The sequence below is a fragment of the Carettochelys insculpta genome, chromosome 19, assembly GCF_033958435.1.
Source record: "Carettochelys insculpta isolate YL-2023 chromosome 19, ASM3395843v1, whole genome shotgun sequence".
NCBI classification, from domain to species: Eukaryota; Metazoa; Chordata; order Testudines; family Carettochelyidae; genus Carettochelys; species Carettochelys insculpta.
Genome location: NC_134155.1, coordinates 22,384,509 through 22,410,877, shown reverse-complemented (window position 1 = coordinate 22,410,877; position 26,369 = coordinate 22,384,509). Strand labels below are relative to the sequence as shown.

General features: G+C 41.6%; 1 protein-coding gene across 3 annotated transcripts in view; it reads left to right on the top strand.

The window, feature by feature from the left end:
* Positions 1–26,369, top strand: part of TAF15 (TATA-box binding protein associated factor 15) — a 36,217-nt gene extending 9,848 nt beyond the window's left edge. For 2 of the 3 annotated variants that reach the window (XM_075013791.1, XM_075013790.1), the window contains exons 3-16: positions 1,262–1,313; positions 1,722–1,812; positions 1,891–2,005; positions 7,665–7,861; positions 9,619–9,730; positions 17,573–17,607; positions 18,177–18,209; positions 19,909–20,018; positions 20,908–21,037; positions 22,797–22,883; positions 24,212–24,296; positions 24,386–24,474; positions 24,586–24,688; positions 26,011–26,369. In XM_075013791.1, coding sequence (XP_074869892.1) covers positions 1,262–1,313; positions 1,722–1,812; positions 1,891–2,005; positions 7,665–7,861; positions 9,619–9,730; positions 17,573–17,607; positions 18,177–18,209; positions 19,909–20,018; positions 20,908–21,037; positions 22,797–22,883; positions 24,212–24,296; positions 24,386–24,474; positions 24,586–24,688; positions 26,011–26,050 — 1,279 coding nt within the window. In that variant the 3' untranslated portion in view covers positions 26,051–26,369. Of the gene's footprint in view, positions 1–1,261; positions 1,314–1,721; positions 1,813–1,890; positions 2,006–7,664; positions 7,862–9,618; positions 9,731–17,572; positions 17,608–18,176; positions 18,210–19,908; positions 20,019–20,907; positions 21,038–22,796; positions 22,884–24,211; positions 24,297–24,385; positions 24,475–24,585; positions 24,689–26,010 lie in introns of those variants that run through there. The other variant, XR_012648121.1, reaches the window with a different exon arrangement.

Genomic DNA, 26,369 nt, shown 5'->3' with positions numbered 1-26,369 from the left:
CAAAATGGCATAACGGTTTCCCAGTACCACAGTGGGAGGGTTGGGAGCAGAAGTGGAGCGCTGCCTCCTGCCAGAAGTGACCAGCTGCTAGTGTCGTGTGTCGTCTCCCCGCCCCGAGCCATCTCCTCCACCAATAGTGTGTCAGTCTTTGTGGCGGGACAGCTGTCTTAACCTCAGCTGTCTCTGCGTGAATGCTGTCCAGGAATTGCTGGTGGATGTGGATACTCCTTAGCCTAGCCACCACCTCCTGTAGCTCTCCCACCTGCATCCTGAAAGATTTCACCAGAAGACACCTTCCACAAGGGATGGTGTCTTCTCTCCCCACCAAAACAACCTGGGCTTCAATAATTGGGAATTGCAATTCACAGTCCCTGCAAAACCACACCAGGTTTTGGGTGGAGGCATCCCTGGTCAGGAGGTCTAACTACAGGCGCAAGAGGAGGAGATGGGAGCAGTGCTGGCACAGGTGTTGCGGGTCTTCCTAACCATAGTGGAACCCCCCTGTCACACTCCCTCTTAAAAATCCCGTGTTCAGCCCCGGTATGCTTCACTCTCTTGGTGGTTCTACCTCTGGCTTTTTAAAGCCTGCAAACCTATGTCAGGCCTTGTCTTTCGTAAGACACAGGGGAATGCTCATCCTGAGGCTGATCAAGGGAACAAAGGATCTGTCCCTCCCAGACACACAATTCCGACTGCCACAGTAACTGAAACCGAAATCGCCTGCAATCAGAATTCAAAATTTAAGCAGTCAGACACTCTGACCAAACACTAGTATGCTCACTGGACCGCCTCCTCACCAGTGGGATTTCTTTCTTTCCCTCTTAAAACTCCTCTGTCTGCAGCTGTGATAGAATCCTAGAATACTAGGACTGGAAGGGACCTCCGGAGGCCATCGAGTCAAGCCCCCTGCCCCAATGGCAGGGCTAAGTACTGTCTAAACCATCCCTGATAAGTTCATTATAGGTGATTCTGGAAAATTACAAGAAGTCTGAGCCCCAATGCCCTAATTTATACTCAAAATAGAGTTTAAATTTCCATTTTTTATACTAAATCTTTCATCTTTGTCAACCATTATTATATCTCTGCTTTTCTGTTTTGCCCATCACTCACACACCTACATAACAAATCCATAACATAGAAATATTTCCAGATTCACAGTAGGTCCAAGAGATTTGCAGTTTACATAGCATAATGTACTGTATAATTTTGTTTAGACTATGTATTGATACATGTTTATTTAAAAAAATCCTGTATTTTACAGCTATTCATCATATGGCAGTCAAAGCAACCAAAATTATGGACAGGCACCACAGGTGGGTGAAAATACAGCTTGTGATTCTTAAGTTATTCTTTTTCTGAATAAGATGATTCTTGGGTTGCCTTGTCTGCATAAGGAAGTATCCCGATTTGGTCGTCAGTGGAATAGAAATAATGAGAACTCCTGTAACATCCCCATCTTTGCGCGCGCACGCGTGTGTGTGTGTGCGTGTGCATACACCTGACAACCTAAAGTTTCCACTTCAGGCATTTGACAAAATGGGCTCCAGCCCAAGAAAGCGTATGTCCAAATAAATGTGTTAGCCTTTAAGGTACCACAGGATTCTTCTTTGTTTTTGCTGAAGCAGTGCAAAAGGGCTGTACTGATGCAAACCTCCAGTCTAGAAAAGGAAAGACACTATTTTCTCTAATGAATCTCATTTCTGCTTGAAACCAAATTACAGGGTGGTTCTGGCTATGGACAGAGTGGAGAGAGTTCCTCTTATGGACAAAACTATGGAAGTTATCAAGGAAACTATGGACAAAGTCAAACAGGTTGGCTAGTTTGCTAAATTTACTGTCTACTCTCTTCATGGTTTGATTACCTAAAGAATTCTCCTATTCAATTTTCAGGTTATGGACACACTTCACAACAGGAATGCGGTGATGTTTCTAGTTATGAAAATCAGAGCTCCTATGGCCAACAGTCTTATAGCAGCCAGGGACAGCAAAAAGATTCATCAGGAGGGTAAGAAAACAAAAGTTATCCTTGTCAGTTTCAAGCACAGTCTGGCACAGATGCACTGTTAGCTAAGTTCCCTGTAAGTTGCACACCCATGCAGCTGCCTAGTTAGTGTTGTGTAGGTGCTCAAGGACTCCAACCAAGGTGGGGATGTGCCAACCAGAGGAGGGACACCTCACCCCTAAACCTTGCCCGTCTTCAGCCTGTCAGGGCTAGGAGAGAGAGTGCCTGAACCTGGCACCTCTCCCGCAGCTTGAATGCAGCTGGGGTGGTCGCAGTGCCAGGATTTGCCATTGCTGAGATGGCCCTCCCCAACCCAGCCTGGAGCTGCTTGGTTAGGAGAGGTGCCTTTCCCTCTCCATCCCAGGTGCTGCTGTGAACAGGGAGAGGTGGGGAGAGGCCTCTCTCCTCACAGTAGCTCCAGGGCACCCTCTTCACTCCAAACCTGTCATCCCTGGCCTGACCCCAGAGCCTATACCCCTGAGCTGGAGCCCTCTTGTTGTCCAACCCATTGCCCCAGGCCTGAGCCCCTTTCCACCCCCCAGTACCCTCCTTGTCCCCAGCCCCACCATATGCATTTTGTTGTGTGCACTAATTAAAGGCAATACAGGAATACTACCTGAAAATTTAGCGTTATTAGGACAACCCTTATGAACATCCTCCAACTTCCAGCCCTGGATACTTTAAATGGAAATATGATTTTCTGTTAAGTCTACCCCAATCATCTGAAGATGTGGGTCTTTCTCATGACCTAATAAATGTGTTAGTCTCTAAGGTGCTACAGGACTGCTTGTTATTGGGGAATTAGTCATACTAGCAAACCCCTTTTTTCCCCTTCTCTGGCCTTATTTCTATAGCCACTTTAGTGCTTACCTTGTTGACACAATGGATAGTTTTGGCTTAAAGTAAAGGTTATTTAAAAAGTCTGAATACAATGAGGTAAATAATCTGTGTAATCATGCCTGACCAACCTGATTGCCCTCTCTGATGAAGTACCTGGCTCTGTGGATATGGGGAAAGCAAAGCATTTGGTACAGTTTCTGACAATATTCTTGCCAGCAGGTTAAAATGTGGGTTGGATAAAAGGACTGTAAGGTGGATAAAAAGCTGGTTAGGTCGTTGCTCATATGGTTATAATCAACTGCTAAATGTCTGGTTGGTGATCAGTATCAAGCAGAGTCCTCCAAGGGTTGATCCTTTGGCCAGTTTTGTTCAACATGTTCACTAATAGTCTGGACAAGAGGATTGTACCCTCTGCAAGTTCATAGATGACACTGTTAGGGGAGGAGCTAGGTATGCTGAGGAGAGGGACAGGGTCCAGGGTGAACTAGACAAATTGGTATATTGGGCCAAAAGAAATCTGACAAGGTGTAACAAGGACAAGTACAGAATCCTGCAATTAGGACATAAGAATCCCAGACACTGCAGCAGGTTGGGGACTGACTAGCTCAGCAGCAGCCCAGCAGAAAAGGTCCTGGGCATTACAGTGGATGAGAAGCAGGACATGAGGCAACAATGTGAGCCTGTAGCCAAGAAGGCGAACAGCATACTGGTGTGCATTAGTAGGAACATTTCCACCGGAGCTAGAGAACTGATTTTTTTCCCCCTCCCTTTATTTGGCACTGCTGAAGGCACGTTTGGAGTATAGTGTCCAATTCTGGCCCCTACCCTATTACAAAAAGGAGGTGGATGCATTGGACAGAGTCCAGCAGATTAGGGGGCTGGAGTGCATGACTTATGAGGAGAGGTTGAGGCAGGGGTGGCCAATCAGAGTACAAAGAGCCACATAGCTATATATAGATAGATAAAAATAAATGTATAATACATGGCTTAATGCCCTCTCCCTCCCCCTCCCTACAGAGCCAGGCATCCCTAGCCCCAAACTCTAACTCATTGCCCACCCCCATTCCTCCCACTCTGGCTTGATGCTGGCAACTCACCAGAGCTGCTGGTTCTGCTGCCACACATTGCTGCCACCCACTTGTCCCACCTAGCTTTGGGGCACATGCGCGGAGGTGGACTGCGCTCCTGGTGCGCTGCTCTGAAGTGTCACCGCAGCTTGGCCACCCTTGGCTGAGGGATTTAGGCTTATTTAGTCTGGAGAAGAGTAAGGAGGGATTGATAACAGCCTTCAGCTACCTGAATGGGGATTACAAAGAGGATGGAGAGAGGCTATTTTCAGTGGTGACAGGTGACAGAATGAGGAGCAGTGGTCTCAAGTTTTGGTGGGAGGTGGTCTAGGTTGAATATTTGGGAAAACTCTTTCATGAGAAGAGTGCTGAAGCACTGGAATGGGTTATCTAGACAGGTGGTGGAATCTCCATCCCTAGAGTTTAAGTCCCGGTTTGACAAAGCCTTGGCTCTGATGATTTAGTTGGGATTGATCCTCCCATGAGCAGGGGGTTGGAGTTGATGACCTCCTGAGGTCTCTTCTACCCCTAAGATTCTGTGTACTTACAACATCATGGACATTAAGGTATTTGACTGTTGTAAGGGCTACCATTTTCACTGCAAGGCTCTTTGCAAGAGGAATCAGTTCTAGGACACTGTGGATTTTAAATACCAATTACCTGCTTTTTTTTCCCTCCTGTTCAGGGAGGCTTGATTTAGGCAAGCAAACTCCAGTTAGGGTCTGATGCCTGTCTCAACAACAATTTAGCAATCAGGAAGTGGATAAAGACCATTCCTTGCTGTTGTTTTAACTATTTATTTACTCTAGGAAGTTGTAGCAGAGTTGCAGATATTTCCCATGTAAATATCAAAAACAAAACAATTAAAGCTGTCCTTTTAAGGAGACACTATACAAACAATGCACTCCTCAGAGCTCTCTGCTTACCAGAATGTTACCATATTACAGTGAGTATCACCATAACACCATTTTAATAAGGCAGACTTTAACAAACTCGGAGTTAGGAGGTAAGACCCTATAGGGCGTAAGTCTATGGGGAAAAACGAGTGAAAAGAGTTGGCACTTTTTCAGAGAGACCTTATTAAGGGAACAAGACCAAACTATTCCATTACATAGCAAAAACAGGAAGCATGGCAAGACTACCCTGTCTTAAACAGGAGATCTTGAATCATCTGTAAAAAGTAAAAAACTAGGTTAGATGACACAGGATGAATATAAACAACACGTCATATGTAGGAGAAAAATTAGGTAGGCCAAGTCACAAAATGAGCTCAAAGTAGTCAGCTAAAGAGTAATAAGAAAACATTATACAAATACATTAAAAGCAAAAGAAAGACCATGGGTAGTGTAGGCCCTTTACTCAAAGGGGAGGGAAAAGCAATAAAAATGTGGAAATGGCAGAGATGCTTAATGACTCCTTTGTTTTAGTTTTCACCAAGAAGTTTGGTGGTGATTGGACACCTAACATAGTGAGTGCCAGTGAAAATGGGGTGCGTTAAAGATGCTGAAACAGGGAAAGAAAAGGTTACACACTGCTTAGATATGTTAGATGTCTTCAAATTACCAGGGCCTGATGAAATACATCCTAGATTATTCAAGGAGCTGATTGAGATGATGTCTGAGCCATTATGTTTGGAAGTCATGAAAGGCGGGAAAGATTCCAGAAGTCTGGAAAAGGGCTCATCTCTAAAAGGGGAAATAAGGACAATTCAGGAAATTGCAGATGATTCAGCTGAAATGCTGTACCAGGAAAGATAATGGAGCAAATAATTAAGGAATCCATTTACCAACATCTAGAAGAGGGATTGGCAACCTGTGGCTCTTCAAAGGAGTAATTTGTGGTTGTGGACACTGCTGCCACTGGCTCCTCTGCGGCTCCCTGCCCTGCCGCCACTGAAACAACAGAACTAAATTCAGTTGTTTTAACAGCCAGCAGGGATCCGGCCATTCAACCACTTGAATTTAGTTCTATTATCCGGGTTCCAGGAGACAGCGGTCTGGCCTTGGTGCAGGGGAGCTAGAGAGGGCAGTTCTATGTATGTCCTCCTCCACGCGCCAGCTCTGCCCATCTCCCTTTCTCCCCTTTGCCCGGTGCAGGTCAGTGGATCTAGGAGCTGAGAGGGAAGGGAAAGGTCGAACAGGCACGGGTGGATGGAGGGAGAATTTTCGCCTCTGCCTGCGTCTCCCACAGGTGACAAGCTGCCCCCCACCCCCCAGGCAAAATCTGGCTGCAGAGCTTGCAACAGCAGGCTCCCTGCTCTGTGGGCAGCGCATGTGGCAAGGAGGAGGGAGAGCATGCTGCTGTCACCTGACAACCAGACATGGAACTGGCGCTGGGTCTTGTGCAGAGCAGCTGCTGTGGCCTCATGCCACCGCTCCTGGGAGCGTGGGAACTCGGGCTGCCTCGAACCAGCAGCAGCGTCAGTCACTGGAATGCCAAGTGGGGCCAGCACTTTGGCTCTGGCTGGGAGGGCAGGTATGACATTGAGCACCATCTACAGGCAAGCTGCTGCTGAGTCCCTCCTCAGCATAAGGGGTTGATAGGAACATTGCTCTTTCCTTCTTAAGAGCCTGTCCCCAGGTGCAGTGTTTTCCTTGTCCTCCTTTGCTCTCCAATCCAGGGGTGACAGTAACTTGCAATCTCTGACTGGTACAAATCATTATGCATGTGCTGTTCTTAGAATAGGGGTTATAAAAAGCACTGTTTGATGTTAAGGACTGTCTCATTTACATGTATCGCAGCTCTTGAAGTATTCATTTTTGTAACTGAATTTGGAAAAAATGGGTGCTCTTGCTGTTTTGGTTGCAGACCCCTGATCTAGAAGATCAGGTGATAAGTAATAGTCATGATTTTTTTTCAAGTTCAAAACATGTCAAACCAGTTTGACAGTTGTAACAGGATAACAAGCCTTGTGGGTAAGTGGGACATGGTAGATGTTGTTGTAGAGCTAGACTTTAATAAGGAATCTGATACAGTCTTGCATAACCTTTTCCTTAACAAAGTAGGGAAGTGTCTAAATGGAGCTACTACAAGGTGGGTGCATAAGTTGCTGGAGCAGTTATCAGTGGTTCAGTCAGGCTGGAAGGCTGTAATGAGCAGGGTTTTGCAGGGATAACTTCTGCATCCAGTTCTGTTCAGTATCTTAATTACTTGGGTAATGACAGAGAGAATATACACACATAATTTGTAGATCCCACCGAGCTGGGAAGGGTTGCAAGTGCTTTGGAGGACAGGATTATAATTCAGAATAATCTGGAGAAACAGTCTGAGGTTGGTAAGATCAAATTCATTAAGGACAAATGCAAAGTATTCTTAAATAAGTAGAGTAATCAGCTGCTTGTGTGAAAAAAATGGGAAGATGACTACTTAGGAAGGTAGCATTGCAAATGGGGATCTGGGAATCATAAGGGACCACAAGCTAAATATGAGTCAGGATTGTGACACTTAGGGGGGGAAAAAAAAAAAGCAAAGATCATTCTGGGCTGTATTAGCCCTAGAGTGTTGTGAGCAAGAGATGAGAATAATCCTTCGGTTGTACTCTTCTGGTTAGTATCACTCTGCTCCCCTCTATTTGAAACCACACATACCCAAATCAGTGTAATATTTCTGTATAATAATGTTGATTTCTTTTGAGTCCTGAGTGAAATCGAGACTAGAAAGTCTGACTAGAATTATGCATTTGTAGCCTTTTTTATCTCTCTATACTAGGAATATAAATTGTTTAGTATCTAATAATTGTTGTTCCTCTATTTAAGTGGAAGAGCCTCTTCATATGAACCCAAGTCAAGCTATGATCAGCAGCAAGGATCATATGACCAACAGTCAGACTCTGGCCAGCAGCAGAGCTTTTATGACCAGCAGTCAAACTATGACCAGCAGCAGGGTTCATACGGTCAACATCAGAAATCTTATCAATCACAACAGAAAGAAAGTTACAGTCACAACACACAAGGTAGAGCACATAGAATAACTTTAGCCATCTTTAGCCAAGTTAAATTGAAGAACTTGGTTCTGCCCTAATGTGAAATATTTTGGGTTTCTGTATACCAGTGATTGTTTTAGGGGAGGTGGAAAGCAGGGAGAACATTTTTCTCCAATTTGATGAGTTTTTCTTGTTGAATTATGGAGATGTAGAACTCTAATTACACCTGACTTGATGGGGTCAACTTTTGTCCATGTGTGTTCGTGAGTTTCTGCATCTTTTGAGAATTATTTTCTGATCCTTGAAACTTTTTTCATATTTTTCTTCCTTATGTGGGGGGGAAGAGAGGTTTTCACTTGAGATTTGAGGATGACATTCTGTTAACACTGTCATCCCAAGCCTTGGTTAAGGTAGTATCATGTGGTTGGCATGCCCTCTTTTAGAGGTAACTCCACCCATCTAGAGTGTTGATATTTTTAAGAGGAGGTCAGGAGGTTAAGGTCAATAAAGGGTGAGTCCCAGCAGAACCACTTTCTAAAATGTACCAAAGAGCACAGTTATGTTTTGAGTTAAAAATGAAGATAGCTGGTGAAACTGTAAACTTGCTTCCCTTGTGTCACTTCCTTGTTGAGACTGGTTAGGTGTGGAGGTCTGGCTGTGTGCAAAGGAAATTAAAACTCTCTACATGGAGTTGACAGGCAGAAGAAATTAGTTCTCTGTATGTAAGGAATATTTCTTGGCACTCCTCTCCTTCAAATAGATTTGAAAAAAAGGGTGAGGGGGTGCAGAAGGGAAGATGAGTCCTGTGGGCAGAAGTCATGAGAAGAAAGCTACTCCTGTTCAAGCTGTGCTATTTTGTCAAAACTAAGGAAAAGGAGCCTGTAGTTTCCTAAGGTGGTTTCTCCCTCTGTTTACCCTCTCCCATCAGTTTGCAGCAGAGAAGCTGCAGACTGAAGCACTGCACATAGATCCTCACCGCTGTTAACTGCCATCTCTCGAGACGAAAAGTGGCCATAGAGTTGCATCCTTCTGCCCTGGTGGCTGTCACTGCAGGTTCTCTTCTTTACTCCACTCTTTTCCAGACAGGGTACATGGGGAGTCTGAAACAGGATGAGTGGAGGAGGAGAATAATAGACTTTGCAGCTATAGGTAGAAGAGAAGCAGAAAGAGTGAGAGACTGGCGGGCAGGGACTGGGAAGGCTTTCTTACTCCTTCCTTGGTACTGTGGAAGCTCCAGGACCAGAGCTGATTCTCGCTGGTTTCATCTCCCAGTGCTTTGTGCTCTTATTTGCCTGTCCATATAGAAAACTTATTGGAAAGGTGTGGGAAGAAATATCTCCATATTTGTAGGTGCTGAGCACCTTGGAATCTGTCTTTACACTCCACAGACAGTGGTTTGATCTTCTTTACTTACCACAGCACCAATATCTTGACTTCTGTCTTGACAGACAAAAGATGTGGAGATGAAAATTTTGTCTTTAACCAACCAACTTACCTGGCTCTCTCTTCAGGGTTGGAGAAGTTCAGCTGAGATTTTAGGTGCTATAGTTTTTTTGTTTTTTTTTTTTACAAAATGTGATGTACCCAGAGTGTGGTGGTATCCACATTTGAAGGAATATTGTGTCCTTTACAAATCTAGAAAAATAAATCAGAACTTGGCTTATGACTTATGATTGTGTGGAACAGGTGAAAAAATATTTGAAGATCTTTTCTTGCACTTGCAGGTTCTAAGCAATGGGTTTAATATAAACTTGCTGAAACATTTATATATACTTTTGGTTCTTTAGATGGTCGCCATGAAAAGAGTAGGTATGACGAAGATAGAGGATATGGCGGCTCACAGGGAGGAGGTAGAGGCCGATATGACATGGATGGAAGAGGTCACATGTCTGGATTAACGTAAGTGATCTAATTGCCACACCTGTCAATGTGTTTCTGATACCTTGATCTTTAGTTTCAGTGTTTAAGTTCACATCTTTGAGCATAGAAACAGAAGTTAGTTGCTTTTAAAACTCCATGGATCAGCCCGTAACGAAATACCAAAGATTTAGGCCAGGAAACAATTACTTGCATTGGAATAGGACAAGATTTAGTGTGATGATCACAAAGAACCTTGGCTACATTCTGTATCTAATCTGTATCTAATCGGCTGTGACACAAGGCCTCAGAGTACTCTACATGCCATAAACAAAGATTCTTTCTAGATATCTTTAGACAAACAGAGACTCAAATGAGATTTAGAGCCAAGGTTCTCTAACCTAATGGCAGATAACCCCCTTGCAGGAAAGCATGTTTGGTATATGGTGAATAGTCACAGAGAGGTAGCCGTGCTAGTTTGTCTCTTGACAGAAGAAAATACCAGTCCTGTAGCACATTAAAGAATAGGAGAATAATTTACTAGTTGATGAGCTTTCGTGGGACAGGCATGCTGCTTCAGATCTGGAAGATTTTGGCAAATGAAAACTGAGACAAAGAGAATGTAACAGAAGATAGAAAAAATAAAAACTGATGAATCAGCTGCATCGGACAGAAGGAGTGAGGGGTTGGCAGTGGCGGTCGGGGGAGTAGCACTTGTTTAAAGTGCTACAGGACTGCTTTTTGTTTTTGGTGTATGGTGATATCACCTGGGTCTTATGGTGTTTTTCATCAATAGATTTCCATGTGCTTTATGAAGAAGGTCAGTGTTATGATATGCAAGGTTTGGCTAATAGTCTTTGTGCTTTGTTAAAGGTTAAATTTTTATGTAATTAGATAAGATTACTTGCCCTTGACTACTTTTCAATATTTCCTTTAAAGTAGTGACTGAATAAATATAAACCTAAAGGACTTCAGCAGTTTAGCTGCATGTTTGTCATTGTTTTAGCTGTAAAACTAAAATGATGACCACTTCATTTAGTTTGTTTTAATAGATGTATTTTTTCTATGTACTGTAAATGTTTCTACAGCCTACTTAGTCCTTGATACTACAAAGACAGACTTATGAACATGCTTAACTGTATGTATAGTATTCATGCACATGAATAAGTCTGCAGGATTGGGGCATTTAAACTGCTCATATTACTTAGAAAGTTTGGAAAGAGAAAAAGAAACTGTTAATTTATGTCCTCTCCCCCCAGTTGTGAATTGCAATTCTGTGGCTGTAAAGCAAGACAGTGTCAACTAGAAATGAAAGCTACAAGTAACCCACGAACTGTTGCTTATTAACCCTGCTATTCCACTGGCACATTGTCTGCTTTGGGTTAGTACTAGATCCTCTGAAGTGAAATGAGAAATAGCTGTTAATACGGTTTGTGGGGAGCAGCCAAGGCTTAAATAAAATAACCGTGTCTTGTAATGTGTTAGGACGGCCTTTCACATGTAGTAGGTTATTTATCATCTGAATGGATAATCTGTAGAAAGATTTTCGTAAATTCTTTTGTAGTATTAGACTGTTAGGGCTCACTCACACTATGGAAATGATTGTTAGTGTTTCTCACAGTGAAGGAAAACTGAACCTGGTTATAACATGGTTTAATCTGATCCTATCCATGTTGGCATGTCCAAATCATAATAACTAGGTTGGTTCCAAATTATTATTCTTTGTAACCAATTTGATAGTGTATATGGATGCTGTTAGCCAACACTAAAGGGGTGGCTGATCGGGGTAGTACTTAGTGCCAGGAGGAGTCCCTTTTACATCCGAGTCTTTAACTGCTAGGACAGACTGTCCCTTCGCAGCAGGTGGCTGATGGATGCCCCAGGAGTTTGCCCCTTGGCAGGCGGCCAAACTCAATGCCCAGTTTCCAGCACACTAGCACCACCTAAGGGGTGAATTAGCCAGAAGCTGGCTAGGGTTCTTTGGTTGTGTATGGCTTGATGCAATCACTGGAGGAGTCAGGCTTAACGTAGTAGTTACTATGATTTATTTCAGTGAAAAGTTTAGCATGTAAGAGATGTAACTAAAGTTAAGTTTAACAATCTAAATTACCTGTAAGTTTACAACAACAACAACACTTAACCTGTTAAATGCACGCAAAATAATACATAGCAGGTTTAATTCTCACCCCTGCATCATCCGACTCCAGCGTTGCCAGCATCTGTCACTCAATCCCTCGGGAAGAAGAATACGAGGCGGGCGTCCCCTTACCTCAGGAGGCAAAGGCCTGTTCTGACCAGCAGGTCAGGCAATTGCAGCTCAGCTCATGTCTGCTGCTAAGCCCTACTTTACACCCCTTGGGTCACGTACACATCTTCCTGAACACCAGTTGTGCTGGTACGTCTCAGTGACACCAGTATCAAAAGATGGGTACTAGATTAATTTGCATTTGTTAGGTGAAGATAGCTGAATGTTAGCCGAATCATTAAGACAGAACGTTCTTTTCACATGGGCATAGTATTCCTCTCCTGGAACGTTATGTGGGAGTATCACTATCAGTACTGTTCAAGGGTAGCCTGAAGCCCCAAGCTCCAGGAACAGCTTGTTACCCCCTTTGTTTATTCTTCTGTGCTTCCCATGGTTTCGATGCTCAGCACATCTGTGCCTTGAAGTAGTTACAGTGTTTGGGGGCAGGGTGGGGGAGTTGTCTGGCTACAGATGCTCAGTACTCTGGTGTGGACTCAGTGGGTGAAGTTTTCTCTTCCAGTTACACTGAAAATTGGGTTACACCCATGCAACTTCTTGTTCAGCATAAAGCAGAATTCATTCCACTAAGTCATTGAGTTATCAAGCTACTAAATGAAAGATATTTTTGGTTGTGTGTTAAATCGAAACCTGAATTTTAACTTGGTTATATTAAAAGTGAAAGTTGTGTTGTTTCTTAGTTGTTGTATTTGACTCCTTTGTGTGGGGACTTTGATTATACTGTTTCTTGATACTCTTAGGTATAGTGGCTTGTACTGTCGTGCCTTTAGTGTTTAGACTTAATGTTACATTATTAGCTTTCTGCACATTTCATGTTCCAGCTTTACAAAGTTTTTAAAAGAAAATAAAGAGGAACGTGGGTGTATGGAGTTCAGTGAATAAACGATAAACTAGCTTTTTTGACTGCTTGTGTGGATCTGCATTAGATAGCAATATAGGTTTTCATCTCCATTTCTACACTGCCTTTCAAGTAGATCACATCCTACAGCTGGTTTCTTTATAGTGTACTGACGCGTAAAATCCTTGTACTGTACTAACAAGTAAAATCCAGTTTCTTTATTGCTGTGCTAAATAGTTCTCGTGTTACATTTAGGAAGACTTGTCTTTGCATGGTACTCAGTTGTCTCAAAGAATCTATGTGCATATCAGAGGGCAGAACTTGGCCTTTTGCTTTTTAATGCCACTTATTCCAGCATCTGCAGCTTGCTTTCTCTTTGAACAGAACATTTATGGCTTCAAGCCCTCTGAAGTCAATACAAGTGTACATCAGTGACAAAAAGGGAGTAGCAGCAACGAAGGGTCCTGTGGCACCTTATAGACTAACAGAAAAGTTTAGAGCATGAGCTTTCGTGAGTTAACTCACTTCTTCAGATCTGAAGAAGTGAGCTAACTCACGAAAGCTCATGCTCTAAACTTTTCTGTTAGCCTATAAGGTGCCACAGGACCCTTCGTTGCTGCTACAGATCCAGACTAACACGGCTACCCCTTTGATACTTGACAACAAAAAGGGAGTAGTAAGCTACAGTAAATTCTATCATATCTGGCAGCCACAGGACTGGAGGTTTCTGGATAATAAAGAAGGATGCCTGCCTAGCAATGCATAACACTAAAGAAAGACAAGATTAGATATTAGGGAACAAAAATGTATGTAGAGTACTTGATTTACCAACAACAGAGGTATTGTATACTGTATTTATTTGTAATTATGCTTATTATATTGTACTTACAGATAATGTAACTAAAATTTACTTAGGTTAAAATGCCAGTTATTTGAGAGTTCAGGGTAATAGAATGCTGGATATGAGAGTTCACTGTATTTGAAGAGCTTTAGTTGAAGAATGCCACTTACTTCAACCATGATCAATGCTCAGTTAAGGCATCCCTTTCTCCTGTAACATTTGTGATCTTGGGAACATCTGTACTCAAGATTTTAGCAGTCATGCCAGACTATGCCAGTAGGTTTGAAAATAAGGGCTTGTCTCTACTTAAGTGGAAGAAAGACCCAGTTAGGGTTGATCTTCTGGAGTTTGATTTTGTGTGTCTGGTGAAGACATGGCAGAATTGATCTCTGGGGAGGTCAGTTGACCCCTGTACTCCACGCTGTCGCGTGGAGTATGGGAGGTCCACAGGAGGATATAGAGGCTAGGTCTTCATAGGGAAATACGTATCTTCTGATACATTGATTCTAGCTAGAATTGCATATCTGAAATCGACTTATTTCTCTAGTATAGACTTCATCTAACTGAAGATGGGTAGATACCACTCAATAAAAAATCTTCTAATTATAATATTTTTGTGGCATTATGGTTATGTATTGTGAATTATTAGGATTCACTCTGGCTGCTAGAATTCAGTTTTTTTATTTGTGGTGTGGCTGAATTTTTTGCGAGTTGCTCTGGACTGATCAAAGGACCAGATAGAGTTCTAGTTTGAATCTGTCATAGGCTAAATATAAAGCTTAGAAAAGGCAGTATACAGTATGATGCTAGTTAGGTTACATACGCCGCAGGACAGGGTGTGCATTATTTTGCATCCATATATTGTCAATCCAATTCCTGAGACTGTTGTCTAGTGTCTTTGATAAATTAGAGGATACACATGTTCTGTTTAGAGCAAACATGTGACTTCCCCCATTTAGTGCAGCATTTTGGGTCTGTCTCCATGCACCTCTATTTCTTAAGAAACTAAAACCTAAACTCATTTGGGAAGGTGGGAATTAAAAGGTTTATGTCCCTGGGTCCCTATCAGCTATTACATTAATCCAAGAGGTCTGCCATCTGATACAGATATATTAGCTTAGTAGGTCATGTTAGACATGGGGAGAATTAGCAACGATAAAGCACATTAGAACAAAAATACACCTTTGCACAATATTGTGCTTAATTTTTTTTATAATCAAAAGTGGAGTGTTATTTCATACCATGTTGCAAAAAATTATCTCTGTTGGGTGGTGGTGCATTTATCCTGTGGTTGTGGACATTATGTATTCAGCTGGGTTGTCGTCTTGAATCCTGGGACGTGCATTTCCTGTTCATTTTCCATGACATCCTTATTGTTTACTGTAAATAAGTGTTTTTTGTTTGTCAAGCTACCTTTCATAGTGTATATTTACGAACGAGGAAAAAATGCACATTCTGAATCATGCAGTCCTTTTGAACTGTGAAAGGAGTTGAAAGTTTGAACTCTTCAGGACAAAATGTGCCTATCTCACCCAGTATAAGTAGCTTACCTAGTTCTGAGCTAATGTGCCAATGTGGCAAAGTTATTAACTGATGCATAATAAGGGTACAAGGAAATCTTGATTGGCTCTTAAGAGGTTGAAGTAAATTGTGAGTGGCAGCAGTGTGTTTGCAATAGAATTTTAGTGATCACCATGCTTGGTTTATCACCAGTCTTTACAATTATCCATCGTTTAGTAGAGGCCACTGGAAAGAGTGTGTGGAACCCATACATTCTCATCTTTGATGCAGCTGAATATAACTGCATAAATGTGTGCCATTTATTGTTTCAAAGAACTTGATGTATTTGTAACATTTGAAAATCAACAGCAAGTTTTTTAAAGTAGATCCAAACTGAAGGTAATATTCATTGAATGTAAATAGCTTATAACAGCTGTCTTCCTTGTCTGGGAATAAGTCTTTAAAGCTATCATACAGAATGATTAATGAAATCCTGTCTCTTGTTTTAGACAGACTTTAACTGATCTCACACAAACTTGGTTGACTTTTTAAAGTCGTAAATTATATCTTGCATTCATGACTTCACATTTGCTGTAATAGAAAACATTTATGTGCAGTATCCTAAAGAAATGTATCCCATTTTGAAGCCTGAGCCTATTTTACTAAAGTCCTTATTTTGAGTTCTTGTCCCACAATGGAACCATGACAGCTTGAGATTGGATTTGATTATAAACTGGAAGGAATCCTAATTATAAGCAAACTACATCTGTGACTGGTGCATTAGTTTTAGAGTATGGGCATAATGAGCTATGTGAGGATTTTTACTTGTACTCTCTTTAGCTAAGGATATGTCTGCACCTGCACTTAATTAACACAGCTTTTGGGCTGTGGTTACACTACAGCAATCTGTTAACAGAAGTCAATATCAGAAGGGATTTCCAAAAAAAAATGGTCAGAGTGCAGCTGCATGCAAAAGCCAGTCGGAACAGTGCGCCAGTTTGTCAACAGAACAGCCAGACTGCCTGGCTGCTCTCTTGAGAAAACAGGCACCTGGAAGCACAGCAGACAGGGCTGCCCGTTGACCTGGATGTCCTCTTTGTCAAGAGAAGGTCCCCCAGAGCATCCACACAGCTTTTTTTTGCCAGGACCTGTTAACAAAAAGCACTGCTTCTCATTTGGGAGAGGCAGAAGGTTGTTGGTGGAAGCGCAGAGTTTTGTTGACAAAAGCTGCTAGTGTACCTGTAGCCCAGTTTAATTTGGGGGAGGGGGGGGTGGACTTGAAGTTTTGTTGCAGCAAGTGAAAGTGTGAACCCTGCTTTTTCGGCATGAATGCTCAGCTGTCAACAAAGCAAACACCTCTTATTGAGGGTGGACGTATTTTATCAACAAAAGCTCTGACAAACAGCATTCACGTAGTGACAAGGCTGTGTTCAGATAGCCTTGTTGCTAAAAGGGTGCATAGTGTAGACATACCCTGAGTTCTGCGCAAAAGTTCCCATGATGAGGAAAAAATAACTTGCCAAGTTTACTGTAGGTAGCTGCTGTGGAAAACCTGCTCTCTCGTTCACCTCTCTCTCTCCCCCACTCTTCTGAGGGATGTAATCAGTCAGTCTTTGAAAAACTTGGCTGCTAACTTAAATGCCATTTTTTCCCCCTAATGGCCTTGAATATTGTTAGTCCTTGCACATGGCTGCCGTTAAAAATGCTAAATGTGGGAGATGTCAATTCCATGAACATCACATTAAACAGAGTAAGTTTGATAGATATCAAGATTTTACTTCCATTAAATTTGAAACGGGAAGTTGCGACAACTAAGCTTTCTTCATTCCTTGAAATCTGTGCGTAATTTGTTAATTTGGTGTGTTTTGTGCCACAAGTGTTAGAATGAAGTAATTAAAAATTTATGGCTTCTGCTGTTGAAGCTTATTTTTATATATGCTTTAATGTCAAATGCTGATAGTACCACCATATAGCTTTCCAGATCGCCACAGATCCTATTTCAGTGTGTGCTTCGCAATGCTAATTTTCAAAATTTGCTTGAATGCATCAGACTAGAGGTTAACTAATTTCAGTTCACAAGTGTTTTACTCCAATCTGGTAACTGCATAGATAATTAAAGCCCCCTGACTTTTATGAAAAGCATGCCTCTGCTTTAAATCCTAGTTTTATATAGTATTCGCTTAGCTTTGGGCGAAAAGGGTTCTTACGCACACGCCTTTGTTTCAACAACTATTTTGGAGGTTAGTTTCAAGGATTAGTGCCCTGGGAGATTAGCCATCTGAAAAAATAATCTTTGAAGTCAAATTAGTAGTGTGCATAAACATAGAGGTGATACTTTAGCCACTAGACAGTAACTTTTGATCGGTTAAGTGCAGATTGAGCCATGGGCTCAGTACTTAGATACTTAAGGAAGAAATCATTTCTTCAATTTTTCCCCTGCAGTGGTGGTGACCGTGGTGGCTTCAAAAATTTTGGTGGTAAGTGCCGAGTATCGAAATGTTTCAGTGGAAATTCTATATAAATCTAAAAGCCACCAATATCTTGTTACTATCCAGTTGAAGCATTCTAGCGTTTCTATTGTGCTGGGGCTGGTGTGTTTGTGTGCCTTAAAAGTCAATCTTTTAACAATAAACTGGATTTCTGCTTTGTCAAATTGCATGAAAGAAATGGTGGAAACCTATGACCTTCACTGGATTTTGGGGGGGTTTGTTACAAATGCTGCTCTGAAAAGTACTAATGACAAAATAATTGTGGTAAACTGCTTGGTCATCTGACAACCAGCATTGGCAAGATAAACACCAGCATAATGCTAGTGTGACAGATGCCACATACTGCAAGCTAAAGAACATGTTAACATCCTACAGACGTCTGCTAGTGAACATTTTAATCTCAGTATCCTCCAGATCTCTGGTTGAAAGCTTAGATTTTTAGATACATTGTGTATGTAGTTTGACTATTTTCTTGTCTTATTTAAATTTTTTTTTTTAAAAAAAAAAAGCTTTACTTGCTAAAGTAGCCTTTCTTTCATTTTTTAACCATTCTCCAGGTCAAAGGAATTATGAACAGAAATCAGATGCTGGTAAGAAAACAAGCATTGTATGGTTTGACGCTCTTCATACTTGGTAGTATTTGTAAGGCATGGAAACACTTTGGAGGACTGTAACCAGTTAAAGAATCGGTCTGAAATCAACAGTAAAGACAACTGCAAAGTATTACTCTTAGGAAGGAAAGAATCAAATGCACAAGTACAGAATGGGGAGTACCTGGCTATGTGGTGGTACTGCTAAAACAGATCTGGGGGTGAGGGTGGATCACAAATTGAACATGAGTCAAGAATATAATGCAGCTGTGGAAAATGCTGATATTTGGGGATGTACTAACAGGAGACATTAAGATATGAGAGAATTGTTGTCTTTATTTGGCACTCATGAGGCTTTGGCTGGAGAGCTATGTCTAGTTCTGGCAACACACTTTAGGAAAGATATGGATGAATTGGAGTGCAAAGCAGCAAAAACTATAAAAAGTTTAGGAAGTCAGACCTCTGAGGAAAGGGTTAAAAAAACAAAACAAAACAAAAAGGGAAGGGGGCTGCTAAGTTTTCAGATATGTTAAGGGATGTTATAAAGTGAATAGTAATCAGTTGTTCATGGTCATGGAATACAGGATATAAAGTAATTGGCATCAAGGGAGATTTCGGTTAGATATTAAATTTAATTAAAAGGGTAGTTAGGCTCTGGGGTGGGTTTCCAAAGGAGGGTCTGGAATCCTCATCGTTGGAGAGTTTTAAGAACAGGGTGGATAAACACATGTCAGGTTTACTTGGTCCTGCCTCAGTGCAGGGGGCTAGACCCAGTGAGCTCTCTGTCTCTTGCAAGCCTGCATGCCTAGGCTTCTGCGATCTTTAAAATCATGCCTAGAAAGAGGTGGGTTGGTGAGGATTTTTGTATGGCAGTAGCTAACTAGGTAGGCCTTCTTTTAGGACAGATCAGCTCAGTTAAATAATGGTTCATAGAAATATACAAGCTTCTTTAATGCATTGCCCAACAAGTAAAATCAGGCATTGTCTAGCAAATTCTGGATCCGTTTGAGTCAAGTAACTGATAATGTTCTTTGTTTTCCTTGTGGATGTTGGATATAATTAGTTTTCTGACTTAAAAGAACATTGACAAAGTAACCCAATTTTTATACTTGTTTCACCATAGATTCTAAAACGTGAAGGACTTCTGAAAAGCTGAATTTTTACAATTACAGTTTTCTACCATTCTGTCTTGGATATGAAAGTAGATTAATCTGTTTCACACTCTTATTTTTGGTTTAATTTTTCTGATTCTTTTATGCAAAACAATCCTTTTGGGCCTTCCATGGCATTTCAGTTAAATTTTATATTACCCTTTTTTATTTAAAATACACATTATGGGTCTACTTGAATGACTGACTTGCAGAGGAAAGCTGTGAACGGCTGCCATGAAATCAGATGTGCAATGCGATGATTCGGTAGCATTCTGCAGCCTCCCAGATCTGTCTTCCTCCACTTCATAAGTTGTTGCTGTTAGAGCAAACAGCACAACTGCAGACTTTTCTCACTTTATTAACATGAAACCTCCCAAGCTGCCAGGTAGCCAAGGAGTTGGTGAAGATCCTTAGATATCACCCAGAAATGATGGGCGTGTTTTCTCTGACCTCAGACGAAGTAGTATTTTTAACTACTGCAGCACATAATATCTGCTTGTGGCTAATCCATATACAGGCATTTGGTAAAAATAACTTTTTTTAAATAGATTCAGAATCCGACAACTCTGATAACAACACCATCTTTGTGCAAGGACTTGGAGAGGGTGTTACAACAGATCAAGTGGCTGAATATTTCAAGCAAATTGGTATTATAAAGGTGTGTTCGGTGACAGATTATTAGGTTGAGTTGGCTTTGGAAGCCTGTAGATTGAATATATTAGAAATGTCTTGAATAGCAGTACGGTCCTTGGATTTTGTTTTTGAGAAACTGTAAATCTTTTTTATCCTACTGGTTCACTGATGGCAGTTTACAGAAAAGAAGGTGCAGATACAGGTTGAACTTGTCTAGTCAGGCACCCTCAGGACCATGGGAGGTCAATATTGTTGAGCAACGTTACTGACATTTCCACTCATTGAGTCTTAAAAGACATATGGGGTAAATTTAGTGCTAAATAACAGCACAAAACTTTGAGAGCTAGGACTGGTGGCTGTAATCTAACTTTATGGGACCATGGAAAACTTAGCCACACACATAAGTGAACATCCATCTAACAAAAATCAAGCTGGACCACGGATGTTGCCCACTAGATAGTGCTGGACTAGAGAGGTTCAACCTGTACTACCAGCTTATTAGCACAGATGTCAGCTGCTGGTTTTTTTCTTTGCTACTCCTAATTCTGGAATCATTTCCCTTACCACATGTCCCTATGTGGAGTAAATCTCTAATTCTTCAATAAGTAATTATGTCTCCATGACCCACTCACTCTGGGCTTTTCTTCCTATTCCCAGAAATCCAAATTGGGGTTCTCATTCACTATACTTGACCTTAGTTAAAGTCCACACAAGGTCTGTGCCATTTCATTTTAAGGCCCACACTGTTAGCTGAAGGGCAGTCAGTATTCTTCCATCAGCCACTTTGTTTCTAAAAGCTAGCCCCTAAGAATCTCTCTGCTAATGCTAATTATAACTGCTCTTACTGTTAACTGGTTTGAGCAGTTTTCCTCATTAACTGCGTATTAAGAGAGTGCTTTTTTTCCTTCCTTCAGACTAACAAAAAGACTGGCAGACTTATGATCAATCTGTATACAGATAAGGATACAGGCAAACCAAAAGGAGAAGCAACGGTATCTTTTGATGACCCTCCTTCTGCAAAAGCAGCCATTGACTGGTTTGATGGTAAGATTGCTTTTCTTCCTTTTGTGCATGAAACTCAGCAGTCAGTAGAGCCTGCATATTCATAGTCACATTCATGTCACTTCTTTATAAGTTCATGTCAAACAGACCCCTTTTTCCCCTCTTGTCACGTGCGGGTTGAGAGGACAACCATTATTTACTCTCCTGGATGTTACTTGTACCTGTATCCAATTTAGTCAGTGCAAGAATGAGTTTTTCTAACGTGGCTCAAGACCATGCCCCTTGGTATGATGCCATTTAGCCTACTGAAACTAAACTACCACAGTAAACAGGAGAACACAAAGTGATACATGGTAGGAGAGAGACCCTGGTGGTGGCAGGGCCTACAGTTGTTGAAGGTGCTCTACAAACACCTGAAAGAAGCCCTGTGCCCTAAAGAACTGACCATCTAACCGGATAGGGAGGACAAAAAGCAGGAGGGGAAACAGAGGCATAGGAAAGTGATCTGCCCAAGGCAGCACAGTCTACCAGCAGCAAAACTGGAAATGACCCCCAGGTCTCCTGCCTTCTGGGTTTGTTGTCCTATCCACTAGAGCAGGGATGCACAATGTGGCGGTTGGACCCCCTCTTAGGAGTGGGAAATTTCATAAGGTGGATGCATCATGAACAGCTGCTGGGTGTCAGGCTCATCCATCTCATTAAAAATGCTGAAATCTGTTACTGTTTTTATGTCTGTGTAGTCACATTTATATACCGATTAATAAAGTTTTTACAATCTACAGATTTATTTTCTTAGGCATGCCAAAAGGTGTGTTTTCATATGAACATAACCAAAACTTCTGATCATTTGAGTTACATGTGGGGGGCGTGGGGCTGCTAATTGCAAGGCCAGTTGAAAGTTTGATCAGAAGCTTTGAGCTGTGCTGCAAACTTCTGAAAACTTTGTCTAACTTGGGGAGAAGCAGGTTCCAGAGATGTACTGCTACCTCTCCTGAGGAGTTTTAAAAGGACAGATGTGCTGCTTTCAAAATAATAGAAGATTAAACAATATTAATGCCATTTCTAATAGCTTTGTGTTTCCACTGACACTGGGCATACGTAGTCCTAAGCAACTAAGAGAGGAAGGGATGTGCACAGGTTTGGAGTTGATGTCATGGTAGGCAAAAATAAATTGACTAACAAATTGATTTTCATGCCTTTTTGGAAAATATTTCAGGCTGATTGTAAGGACGTTACATTGGTTGCTGTGTGATGCATCCTCATGATAATAGGCCCATAATGTCCTGTGATAAGACTTTTTAATTTTATTATACATGCTGATTGCAGTTTTATAATAAACAAGTGTATGCCCCTGTGTAGGGAAACAATCTTTTGGCTCCCTCCTATAAGTTGGTGTGGACATTTACTGTCTGGTGGGATAACAATTTGAACATATTTAAAGTGCCCTGTAATAAGATATATTTGATAAGCATAATAGAGAAATATGTTTGCACATTGTGGCCTTCATTTAAATTGCAACTTGTAGATGATTTGACTACACCATGATTGTAAATGAGCATCTCTTTTTGACAGCATATTGTATCAAGAATAAATACATATTTGTGTCTCCTTACTATTTGCTATCTGTGCACTGATTTGACATGATGCTAGGGAGTCTTGCTTTCAAAAGCATTTTGATTTACCCTGGTGATTTTTCTAGTAGTGCTGGTGTTGAATTTAATAATGCAAGTTAGTCACTTTGGATGTTGCTGCTCATTATTGAACTCCTGCGAATTGTTCCTCTTTTTCTGTTTTTCTTTAGGAAAAGAATTCCATGGCAATGTTATCAAAGTTTCTTTTGCAACCAGGAGGCCTGAATTTCTGAGAGGTGGTGGTGGTGGACGTCGAGGTGATAAATTTTTATAGAGGATCTTTCCTTTTGCATGTTAAATGCTTTAGTTTGTGATCATTTAAGAGGGGTAATCCCCTGGTGGTAAATAACAGCGTGGGCTTTGAGAAGGCGTGATGGAAGAGTTTTCTATCACGTAAGGCATTAATAGGGATGGCACTTGCATGGGAGAGTTAAGTAAAGCTGAATTCTATATTCCAGTCTTGGGCTGGGCTACATCTAGTTCTGTACGTTCCTGATGTGAAGATGCTGCTTTTTCAGCCTTCATCCTAATACAGAAAAGATGAAATATGTGGCCACCCTTAAAGTCATTGCAATTATAAAACATAGCTTTCTCAACCATTGTCTTGTGACTCCTGCTCAGTCACTGGCAGCTGGGTGCCAATCCCCAGAATCCTCTTTCAAAATCCAACTGTTCACATAGTTCTGCCTTATCAAAGGAGTGTTCTGGATATTGGTCTTACTGCACTTCCTTTAACAGGAAGGTTTTGTACACCATGATAGTTGTGAACAAACACTGTTGTATAGGCCAGGCAATTTTAGGTGTCTGAACAGGTTGTTTTTAAAAGCTCAGTTCTGTGTGAAAGGTCAGCACTCTTTCATACTAAAAGCAAGGAGAGACTCCTAGCATCTGTGGTAAAAGAATCCTGGCATATGTGGCTGTGTAGCCCATATATTTGGTTACTTCTGTGATTGGATGTGTCTGTGTAGCTGGAGTAGGATGTGTATTAGAATCTCAGTGACACTGCAGTAATACAGTGTAACAGATTTATAATTGATCAGCTTGAACTTGATCAGCTGGTAAAATACAGTGCTGAAAAGGGAAAAAATTAGAAAATACATGAGCAGACCTCTTTGGCCACCAGGTGCTGCTCCTGCACGATATTTTCCTTTTGTCTGAGCTGGAATAAGGACATTCATAATTGAAACCTTGCAAATACTCTAATGCATCTACTGGGGGAGAAAAGTCCTGCAGTTCAGGAGTTTGACCGATGTTTAAACTTCTGTAGACCATTTGCTACACTGTTAAATATAAAACTTTGTTTTCTCTGTTGGTTACTTAAATGTTATTTCATAAGAAATTCTAAAAAGATCAATTTGTAAATTACGCTTTTGTTTTTATTGCCAAGTTGTCTTCCATTTCTAGAGTTCTTAACTCTCTGAAACTATAATCTTAGAAGGTGTCTTATTCAAATAGCCTAGTTGCTTATTCCTCTACCAAGAAACTGTCACTTGGAGTTTGAATCTAGCAATAGTCTGCAGACAAATCTTGTGTTGGTTACAGAAGCGCTTCCTCTGCTTTATTTTGATTATAATTTTATCTGCAGGTTCACGAGGTGGCTTTGGAAGAGGAGGGGGCTTCCAGGGTAGGGGCGGGGATCCCAAAAATGGTGATTGGATTTGTCCCAACCCGTAAGTGTGTTAATTGGGTAGCAGTGTTTCATATATATTCATTCAGTTGTAGGGAAAACTCAGTCTGAGGAATTCTTTGTCTCTTTCAGGAGTTGTGGTAACATGAACTTTGCTCGCAGGAATTTCTGCAATCAGTGTAATGAGCCCAGGCCAGAAGATTCACGCCCATCAGGAGGAGGTTTGTAAGATCAGCACAAGTGTAATGAGTTGCTTCTGAAGGTTTTAGTTACATTTGTAGCTTTTTAACACGGCATTCTTAAGTTTTTGATCTTGCGTTTCTCCCTTGTAGACTTCCGTGGAAGAGGTGGTTTTGGAGGTGAAAGAGGATATAGAGGGCGTGGTAGCAGAGGGGGTGACCGAGGTGGTGGCTATGGTGGTAAAATGGGAGGAAGGTAAGCGTTATCTATGCTGCTTTGATGGCATGTTTAGGAGTGTGGTTTCTCTAACAAATAGAACTTGTAGCTGCCATAGGGTGACCAGATATTCTGATTTTATATGGACAATTCTGATATTCAGGACTCTTTCATATATGGGTACCTATTATCTCTTCCTCCTCCCCCCCCCCCCATCCTGGCTGAATTTTCACACTTGATATCTGGTCACCCTGGCCTGGAACAGGCTGGGGGGTTCTGATGGATCATGGACTAACAGTATGACACACATATTTTATGTAATACAATTGTGTGTTGTATAAAGCCTCTGCTTAGTTGAGTTACAATGCATATCTAATACTCGTAATGTTCTGTAAGCTTTGTTTTTCGCAGCTGCTAGGTCTATATTAAATATTATATGCCATAAGTCTGTAAGAAATCCTGGGTGTTCCTTTGTAAAAGAAACTGCTTTGTCTGATGTGAGTAAGGAAAGTGTGAATGTGGGTGTGTGTGTGTTCAGTGGAATCAGTCCCTGAAGCCAGCCTGTCTGGACGACCAGCAGCACCTTGATGGCTAGAGAGTAATAGAAGCTGAGCCTTGCAAAAGAACCCACCCAAGAAAGAGAGGCTCCATCAAGAGAAGACTGCTGTTAGCTGATGACTCATGGTCATACAGAGTCCTGGGGCAGTGGGACAAGACAAGCTATTGGACTGAAATACACAAAAAGATGGGTACAAAGCTATAGGGGAGTTCTTGCCATCACCATTCTGCCCAAGTTAGTCTTGGCTGTCTGGGGAGGCAGGAGGCGGCCCAGGGTGGATGGTACTGAGCGCTCCTGAGGACTCCGCTGCCAAGAGTGCCTACAATCAACTCACTGCCCCAGATTCATGGTTGCAGGCAGACCCACCAGATCCACTATGCCTTGGCTTCCTCTGCTGTTTCTATGCAGCACTTTGCCTGTGTAATTTTTGTCTGTGTAAGTGTGAGTGCTGGAGGGTGAGCGTCTGGGTGTGTGCTTGAAAGCTAGATTTTTTCTTTGCTCTAACAATGGCATTTAATAAAATACATATACGTGCAACCCTGGGGTGGTCTCCGGTGAAAATAAGGTAACACTGTGTACAGTTCACAAGTGTAGACTCCTTTTGCTAAAAAGACCACACAAACACAGGTCACTACTAACAGGAATATCTGTCTGTCTCGAGCTAGCTGTCTATGGCTGGCCATGCCCATGGTAGAGGGGGAACATAAAGATGGGCTTTGCACAAGTTGGTTTTGGGGTGTGGGCTCCGGTCAGGAGGATGGAGTTGCATTGTGACTCACTAGGATTTGGCTTTTTCTTTCAGAAATGACTTCAGGAATGACCAGCGCAACCGACCATACTAAAGACCGCTGTGACAGTTCCCTTCCTATCTGACACAGCCTGTCAGGAAATTGCCAGACTTCTACCTGCTGCTTTACCCATGGCCTCTTTTGGATGGCAAATGACATGAAGACATTGGATTTTTATTTTAGTGGGAGGGACTGGGGCAGTATTTCTTTAGTTTTTTAGAAAGTCCATTGAAATTTCATGTTTAATTTCCAGCAGTTTCCTGATTTCACCCCTTCAGCTCTTCTACCAGCTATAAAAACGGAATGAACTGTAAAATATTGCCAGAATGGAATGTGTTTTGTAATACAGTAATAAAAGCTGACTGTTTTATTT